This window comes from Garra rufa, chromosome 18 (genome assembly GCF_049309525.1).
Source record: "Garra rufa chromosome 18, GarRuf1.0, whole genome shotgun sequence".
Classification (NCBI taxonomy): domain Eukaryota; kingdom Metazoa; phylum Chordata; class Actinopteri; order Cypriniformes; family Cyprinidae; genus Garra; species Garra rufa.
Genome location: NC_133378.1, coordinates 34,003,844 through 34,013,471, shown reverse-complemented (window position 1 = coordinate 34,013,471; position 9,628 = coordinate 34,003,844). Strand labels below are relative to the sequence as shown.

The 9,628-nt window shown below is 35.9% G+C and overlaps 1 protein-coding gene across 2 annotated transcripts; it reads left to right on the top strand.

Moving 5' to 3' along the window:
- Positions 1-6,231: 6,231 nt before the first annotated feature.
- Positions 6,232-9,623, top strand: mul1 (mitochondrial E3 ubiquitin protein ligase 1). 2 transcript variants are annotated; one of them, XM_073823391.1, is made up of 5 exons: positions 6,232-6,271; positions 6,716-6,843; positions 6,931-7,018; positions 7,137-7,257; positions 7,699-9,623. In XM_073823391.1, the coding sequence occupies exons 2-5, from the start codon at positions 6,724-6,726 to the stop codon at positions 8,426-8,428; spliced, it is 1,059 nt and encodes a 352-aa protein (XP_073679492.1). In that variant the 5' UTR covers positions 6,232-6,271; positions 6,716-6,723; the 3' UTR covers positions 8,429-9,623. The 2 variants fall into 2 exon arrangements, with proteins under 2 accessions (XP_073679492.1, XP_073679493.1); XM_073823392.1 differs by lacking the exon at positions 6,232-6,271 and adding an exon at positions 6,278-6,473.
- Positions 9,624-9,628: the final 5 nt, after the last annotated feature.

Here is a 9,628-nt window from a genome sequence, read left to right as displayed (position 1 = left end):
CAAGGCCACACATGTAGCATTATGGAACTCCCAAAAATTACTAACAAACACAAGAACCCTTCCAAACATCCTGTTTATATGATTTTATGTAAATACTGTACAATCAATCTAGTTTAAAGCACGAGTGTGTTCGTATCAGGTGTGCAGTACATCTGCTTCCCTGCACACCCTCATCGATGCGCTCTACAGCACTAAAGCAGACACATCTGGTATCCAGCACTTCCTGTTTGTTGTGCGCCCGTCCATCTGTCTACAGTTTTTCCAGTCCATGCTTGAGTGGGCGCTGTGTTTCTTGCCTGAGTGTCTTGAGGGCTAAGGAACAGCACACTACAAAACACTAACAGTTTGCTCGTTCTCTCAACAAGGTGAGTAACGTTAGAGCCGAGGCCCGGAGCGGCACTCGTCCTCCGGTGAGTCAGCTGTTGATGTGGAAAGGGCATTTCCCTCATGTTTCTGGCTTCTGCTTGTTGTTCACATTAGCCAGCCATCACTGAACAGCACATCTTGATTAATTGAGGGTGTTAGTCATGTTTTTGAGGAACTTATTAAAGTTCTGAATGGCCTGACAAACTCATGAGATTTATTTTGGGCAACTCCTCTCACTATTATTTACAGTTCCTGCACATCAGCAATGCTGATATTGCATATATGTGACCTTGGACCACAAAACCAGTCATAAGGTTAAATTGGACAAAACTGAGATTTATACATCATATGAAAGCTCAATAAATAAGCTTTCTATTGATGTATGGTTTGTTAGGATAGGACAATATTTGGCTGAGATACATCTATTTGAAATCAGAAATCTGAGGATGCAAAAAAATCAAAAAGACTGAGAAAATCACCTTTAAAGATGTCCAAATTAGGTTCTTAACAATGCATATTACAAATCAAATTGATATGTTTACAGTAGGAATTTTACAAAAAAATCTTCATGGAACATGATCTTTACTTAATTTGTTAATGATTTTTGGCATAAAAGAAAAATCTAAAATTTTGACCCATGCAATGTATTTTTGGCTATTGCTACAAATAAACCCCAGCGACTTAAGACTGGTTTTGTGATCCAGGGTCACATATTCAGTTTAAACTGAAACCCCAAATCCTATCAAACTACTGCTATGATTCAACATAAACTGCTTAACAAATAGTACAGACTCCATTCAAACTGTTTTAGAAAAACGACTGTAAACTACAACTGTAAAAATATAATAAGCATTTTATTCTTTATTAGTAGTATTAATATTAAAGGAGACATTTCCCTTGCAGAATAACAAAATACTAATTTTTCACCAGCTCGACCTCAAGCGTTACATAATCACATTGGAAAGATCACATGTGACGTTTGCAGAAGTACCAACCCAGTGTTTACAAATTGAACATGCGAGGAAAGTCAAATGCCCTTTACAAAAAAGGTTAAACAACAATGTCAGGCGATTTGGAAGTTAGAGGTAAACATAAGATGAGTTTTTCGGCCTACCCTACCTTTTTGCATTACAGAGCTTGTGCAAGATGCACATTTGTGGTTAAAAAAGTATATCAGTTTTTATTCTTTTTAAAAAATGGCTGATCATTTCAGTAGATAAGACTCTAATTCCTTGACTGGGATCGTGTAGAGCTTTTTGAAGCTTCTTTAAAACGGCAATTTGGATCTTCGACCCCTCTGGCCACCACTATATGGAGAAAAATCCTGGAATGTTTCCTCAAAAACCTTAATTTCTTTGCAACTTAAGACAGAAAGACATGAACATCTTGGATCACATGGGGGTGAGTAAATTATAAAGAATGTTTTATTCTGGAAGTGAACTCTCCTTTATACTTTAATGCATCCTTGTTGTTAATTTAATGCATCCTTGTTTAATAAAATGTATTTATTTCTTGTTAATCCTAAAAAAAATTCATACTGACACCATCAGTACACCTGGATCAGATTTTCACTGGATATTGAGTAGTATGAACAAACAAATCCGATTTAAGTGTAAATCTCGCAATTCTAATTTAAAAAAAATAATTACAAAATCAAGAATTGCGAGAAATAAACTTGCATTTGCAGAAACAAAAACATGCAATTTTGACTTTATAACTCACAATGGTGAGAGTTTATATCACACAATTCTGAGAAAAAAATCAACATTTTGAAGTTTGTATCTTGCAGTTGTGAGTTTATGTCATGCAATTCTGAAAAATGGCTATTGTTGAAGAAGTTGTATAAATATCCAAAGAACAAAAGTTACTTTACCTTTTAATATCATAAATGGGTGCCTTTCTTTTAACTTCTTCCAAATGGTGCCAATGGTAACCTGATAGTCAAACATAAGTAGAAGTGTAAATATCAGGAAAAAATAAATACATACAAAGCAGTACTTCTCTACTGCTTTGAAAGTTGTTCAAATATCAATATAATGCATTATCAAAATGACAAAATATAAAACAGCTTCACCTCCTAAAGAAACTTCTTTATAATTCAATGAATAAAATCTATAATTCAATTAATCAATACTAAACCTATAAAAAATATTTTGAAATGTATATGCCTGTGTCTAATATCCAATTAGCAGTTAAGTAGCCTATATTCACACACACACACACACACACACACACACACACACACACACACACACACACACACACACACACACACACACACACACACACACACACACACACACACACACACACCTGTATTTTGCATATCTCATACCTGACAAAACAACCAAATCACTGCAGCTTGTGGTCACATGCTTTGTTTTATATAATTATGCAATATATAATACTGTATGCTACATTTTTCCGTTACCATATTCTGGAGGTTCTCTTATGCAGCAACAGGGTGCACAAAAATCATCTCAAAGACATGCTAGTTTTTTTCATTGTAAGCTATTCTGGAGCAAAAAGGGTTTCTCATTTGTTTTCCTTTTCCACTGTGCACAGCTCATCAATCATCAAACAGCTTTTCACTGTCAGTTCTAAGTCATCTCTCTTATAACTAAGTTAGCCTAAATAAAAATTATCATGCCTGTTTTAAACCCTGTGTATGATGTTTACTGTTAAAAAAAGTTAAGTACTCAAATAGGCTATTTAATATTTATCAAGCAAAATCATGCTTTTTATCTTATGAAGTATTGTGATTAAGAGTATTTTGTTGCTGAAGATGCGACTGAGAGCTCTTTATGAATGGATCATCTAGTATATAACTCTGATGAATAGTTCTTTACTGAATCTTTGTGGCGTTCAGTATTTATCATGCAAATTCACACAGAAGTTCATGCTGCTGCGCTATTGTTAGCAACTGACAGACTTATTAATGGTGCAGTCATGCTGTTTCTTTTATAATACATGTTTGTAATAACTCAATGGCTCATTGATATGGAAAACTTGAATATTAGCTTTTAATTCTGTTCTTTCAACATGACTCAACACTGCTCTCTACAGTATGCAGTCAGACTTGCAGCGGCAAGCTAAATACATTTCAAGTGTAGTATGTAAACACAACGACGGCCAAAGACTGACCAACCAATACTGATGACTTAAAATAAAAACCTAAATATCAAATATGTTATTCTTCAGAAAAATATCCATAATTAGCCAAGACATTTTATATATTTCCCTCTCCCCACAGCTTTTAACAAATGTTACTTAAATTCCCTCGTCGTACTAACAATTCAATGTAACGTTATGTGTTGAATAAATAATGATTTAACAACGTTTAGACCGAAATGGACTAGCATAATTAGCTCACAAAACATTTCTAAGCTATTGTAGTACTGAAATGATAGTTTAATTTACCTTTATCGCCATTTGCGATAGACTGTTTTGGTTTTAGCTTACGCCATCTTGTTATCGCGCCTTGGGTACTTGCCCAAAAAGAATCGATTCTTTGATTTCAAAACGTTGGGAATCGGTTGTCGACCCAAAATGTCTATTCAAGGAATCGACTCCAGACATGAGTAGCGGACATTTTGATTCATTCCAGTTACTCAAATATTTTGTTTCTTTCCAGTGACTATAATAGTTTAATTCATTTGTTCACCTCCATGACTGTATTCGCTAAATCTATATACCAGTAAAGTTGGGTGGCAAGTGGTGACCACTAATTGTGCAACGAATCTTTGAATCATTCATTTAAAAGAGTCATTCAAAAACAGAGTAGTTCACAAGTCACTACCGATAAACACCACAACTGGCTCTAATTTTAAACTAATCATGTTTTTAAATGACGATTAATTGGCTTATCAAACTGACTTTTGTCTTTAAACAAGCAGTAAATGATAGTTTCCAGAAATTAGAGTCGGAGTCGAATCAAACAAGTGAATCAAACAGACAGGTTTAGACCAATTAAACCAGGTTTGCATATATATATATATATATATATATATATATATATATATATATATATATATACATGTGTGTGTGTGTGTGTGTGTGTGTGTGTGTGTGTGTGTGTGTGTGTGTGTGTGTGTGTGTGTACACATATATGTATATATACATATACACTACCGTTCAAAAGTTTGGGGTCAGTACATTTTTATTGTTTCTTTTTTTTTTTTTAAGAAATTAATACTTTTATTCACCAAGGATGTATTAAGTTAATAATTAAAAGTTTATTAAAAGTTAATAATAAATAATTTACATTGTTATAAAAAAATATATTTTGAATAAACACTTTACTTTTTAAACTTGTTATTCATGAAAGAATCCTGAAAAAAAATCACAGGTTCAATAAAAATATTTGGCAGCACAACTGTTTTGATCAACATTGATCATTCTAATAATAAATCAGCACATTAGAATGATTTCTGAAGGATCATGTGACACTTAAGACTGGAGTAACAGCTGATAAAAATTCAGTTTTCATCACAGGAATAAATTCTTATTGTAAAAACATTTTGCAGTATTACTGTTTTATTTGTATTTTTTTTGTATTTTTAATCAAATATTTGCAGCCTTGATGAGCATAAGAGACTTCTTTAAAGACTATTACAAGTCTTACTGACCCCAAACTTTTGAACGGTAATATATATATATATATATATATATACCAATTTTTATTAAAACCTGAAAACTATTTAAGCAGGACAAAGCAAGATTCAACTTCTGTATTTTTCAAAATGCAACCACATAGCAACACCCCAGCAACCACCTATCAACACCTTAGCAACCACCCCGCGCATCCTAGCAACTGCATAGCAACACCTTAGCAACCACCCGGGTACCCTAGCAACGACATAGCAACACCCTAGCAACCACCTCGGGAACCCTAGCAACTGCATAGCACCACCTTAGCAACCACCCCGGGTACCTTAGCAACCACATAGCAACACCTTAGCAACCACCCCGGGTACCTTAGCAACCACATAGCAACACCCTAGCAACCACCCCGGGTACCTTAGCAACCACATAGTAACACCTTAGCAACCACCCCGGGTACCTTAGCAACCGCATAGCAACACCTTAGCAACCACCCCGAGTACCTTAGCAACCGCATAGCAACACCTTAGCAACCACCCCGGGTACCTTAGCAACCGCATAGCAACACCTTAGCAACCACCCCGATTACCTTAGCAACCGCATAGCAACACCCTAGCAACCACCCCAGGCACCATAGCAACCGCATAGCAACACCTTAGCAACCACCCCGGGTACCTTAGCAACCACATAGCAACACCCTAGCAACCACCCCGGGTACCTTAGCAACCACATAGCAACACCTTAGCAACCACCCAGAGTACCCTACCAACCACATAGAAACACTTCAGTAACCACTCTAAGAACCTTAGCATCTAACTTGAAGCTTTTAAAATTACTTTAAACTTCAAACTATTTCAGACTGAAAACCATCAAACTTTAAACTTTTCTATCTATCTATCTATCTATCTATCTATCTATCTATCTATCTATCTATCTATCTATCTATCTATCTATCTATCTATTCAATCTTCAAGCTTTAAAACGGCTGAAAACTTCAAACTATTTCAGACTGAAAACAGTCAAACTTTTAAAACTTTTACAAACTTTAAAAACTATTTTAAACTATCTGGTCAGACTTTCTCAAGCCAACTTCAAAGTTTGTCTTTACGAACTTTTTTATCTAGTTTCAGTTGAGATCTTTAGCTATTTTTTAAAAAAAGTCAGTGCATGAGTGAGTTTATTTTCAAAATATTTCATTATAAAAATTATTTTTTCACAGAGCAGAGAGGGCGCTGTCAAGGGCTTTTATTATGAAGGGACCTGAGTTGACAGTGAGTTGTCCACCAGCACAGCTTTAGTGAAGGTAGTCAAATAACCTTTTCCTTGGTGCATGTTTATTCTGTTAACTATCAACAAGTTTTTGTATGATTTCAGTTACCAATGCCATCACTTTCTAAACTATTAAAATAAAATGCGTTTTGAGAGCGCATATTTGAGCTGGACGTTTGCGGAAGACATTGCTAGCCATTCAAGCTAATTTAACGTTACAGCTGTTCTGTTTTCATGTAAGTTACTTAACTTACACTATCTGTGAAAAGATAAATCTGAAGAAAGACATTATATCAATCGTTTAACTTTCTGATACAGAACATATTTCAAAAGTAAATACAAAAACTTAACCTTTCGAAAAATGCCTTGTTCACAAGCTAGCGTTAGTTGTTGACATCTAACTTGGAGAAGGAGTTGTCCTACTGTATGTTTATGTAGACTAGATTTAGGTTTTTTCTCATACCTAGCTGGTTTGTAGATTGAAGGATGGAGACCAGTGGCAAACCCTCGACAGCACAGATTGTGTTGTTGGCCACTAGTTCGGCTCTGACTGCTGTTTTATACACCATATACAAGAGGAAGTCGAGACATGTAGCGAAATTAAGGGTAATTAAGCAACCTTAGTGTATTTCTCTTAATAATACTATCACTGGATTAATTAAATCATATTTAAGGATCTTTCTGTTTTAACAGGAGGCCAAGAAGATGCCATTAAATCCAGACTTGAAAACTATCCTCGGTGAAGTGCCTGGAAAATGTGTTCCCTATGCAGTTATTGAAGGTATGGCTTCTTAAATAGGTCTAGTATTGCATTTGCTGACTCAAAAATTAATTAGAGAAAATGGTATTTAATTGGTGTTAATGTTCTAATGTTTTTTAGTCATGCTGTGTTTCTTTAGGTGTTGTTCGCTCAGTGAAAGAGACCTTGAACAGTCAGTTTGTAGACAACTGTAAAGGAGTCATCGAGAGGTTGACCCTAAAAGAGAAGAAGATGGTGTGGAATCGAACAACACATCTATGGTACATGTTTGGAACAACTGTCCATTAATGCTGATATATCATTTATACACTATGGCTGTATCCGAAATCGCCCCCTATACCCTCAAATCATTATACAAAATTTTTATTAGACTTTCAAATTTTTTTTAAATATTGAGATTATACTCTAAATATTTTTTAATATTAAAATGTGTAAAAATAATTATACTGGTAATATTTTTATACTGTATAATTTTTTGTAAATAAAATGATATTTACAGTATGTAGTTTTTAATCGTTTTCCTTTTTCATATGACATTTTTTAAATAGGCGTTTTAATTTATTTAATTTTTTACATTATACTTTAAATATTTTTATTACATAACCATATAACCCTATGCAACATCAGTAATTGGTAATAAAATGTATTTTTCACTGTATATACCCTTTTTAATTTCCTCTACCAATACATCTTCCTTTCAGGAATGATTGTGAAAAGGTCATCCACCAGCGCACCAACACTGTGCCCTTTGACCTCGTCTCACATGATGACACTGTTTCCACAACAGTGCGAGTGGTCCGTCCGCTCGATGCAGCCGAATTAGATCTGGAGATCACATATGATAACTTCCATCCCTCTCAACAGTCTCTGACCAACGTCATCGGCCACTTCATCAGCGGCGAGCGCCCGCAGGGCATCCAGGAGACAGAAGAAATGCTGCGTCTGGGCGCCAGCATGACAGGCGTAGGGGAGCTGGTGCTGGACAACAACCTGGTTCGTCTTCAACCCCCTAAACAGGGACTGCGATACTTCCTCAGCTGTCTAGACTACGACACCCTCCTGAGCAAGCAAGAGGGTCATCTGCGGATCTGGAGGGTCTTGACGATGCTGTTTGGCTTGACTGCCTGTGCCACGCTATTCTACCTGCTGTGGCGGCAGTACGTGCTGCGGAAGGAGCGGAGGAAAGAGCGCAGCCTGCTGGACGAGTACAAGAAGTGGCAGAACAGACGTTTGCAAGAGCTCCACCTGGCTGAGGAGGATTTGTCTCCTACTTCATGCACAATATGCTTGAATCGTGAGCGCTCGTGCGTGTTTCTAGAGTGTGGTCACGTGTGTGCCTGTGAGGAGTGCTATAAGGCTCTGCCTCAACCTAAGAAATGTCCCATATGCAGGGCTACAATAGACAGGATTGTCCCGCTGTATAACAGCTAGAGGCCTGAATATAAATAGTAGTGTGCACTTACTTTGAAATGAGGCACTTCATGCGTCAGAAAAGCATTTCATGCAATCTGCCATTTTCCAAATTCTTTGCAGTAAAAAATATTCTTCCAGTTTGAGTTGGTTTTTATTCTGTTGATTGATCTTCATGCCTGCGTGACCTGAAATTAAAGGAGTAGTTTACTTCCAGAACAGAAATTTACAGATAATGTACTCACCCCCTTGTCATCAAAGATGTTCATGTCTTTCTTTCTTCAGTCGTAAAGAAATTAAGTTTTTTGAGGAAAACTTTTAAGGATTTTTCTCCATATAATGGACTTTAATGGTGCCTGTGAGTTCGAACTTCCAAAATGCAGTTTAAATGCAGCTTCAAAGGGCTCTAAATGATCTCAGCCGAAGAATAAGGGTCTTATCTAGTGAAACGATCACTCATTTACTAAAAAAAACTATACATTTATATACTTTTTAACCTTAAACGGTCATCTTCTCTAGCAGTATGTGAACTCTGTGCGCTGCGGGTCAATACAGTTAGAGTATGTCGAAAGACTCCCATCTCATTTTTTTCTCCAACTTCAAAATCACCCTACATCACTGTTTTACCTTTTTTTGTAAAGGGTGTTTGATCTTTGCATGTTCACTTTGTAAACACTGGGTCGGTACTTCTGCAGCGTTGTAGGATGATTTTGAAGTTGGAGGGAAGAAAGACATGAACTTCTTGGATGACAAGGGGGTGAGTAAATCATCTGTAAATTTTTGTTCTGGTTCTGTAAACTTTAAATGGGAGTTATTATTTCACTCAAAACTAAAGAAAAAGTATAAAGACTGTTTTCTTTAATAAAAAAAAAATTAAATGAGCCCATTTGAGGACTGTTATTTTTCTTTTTTTGCATTGTGACATTATTTTTATGATAATTAAGCGCATTATCCATGGCGGTTGACGCAAAATTCTCATTATTGTAATACATAAATTTTTTCTATTTTATTAAAAGCTTTTGTAATACAAAGATTTCTGTATTTAGAAAAAAAAATTTTATGGGATAGTTCACCCAAAAATGAAAACTAGCCCATTATTTACTCACCCTCAAGCCATCCTAGGTGTATAGACATTTTTCCTGAACGCGGAAGTCACGCCTGACTCTTAACCTGAAGAATGCTTTGCATTCCCGGTCTCCAGTGTTTTTAGTCAAAGTAGCG

Coding starts and splice junctions, on each gene's coding strand:
- mul1 (XM_073823391.1), top strand. CDS start 6,724: ATGGAGACCAGTGGCAAACCCTCGACAGCACAGATTGTGTTGTTGGCC. Junction 6,844..6,930: donor GACATGTAGCGAAATTAAGG/GTAATTAAGCAA, acceptor CTGTTTTAACAG/GAGGCCAAGAAGATGCCATT. Junction 7,258..7,698: donor AATCGAACAACACATCTATG/GTACATGTTTGG, acceptor TCTTCCTTTCAG/GAATGATTGTGAAAAGGTCA.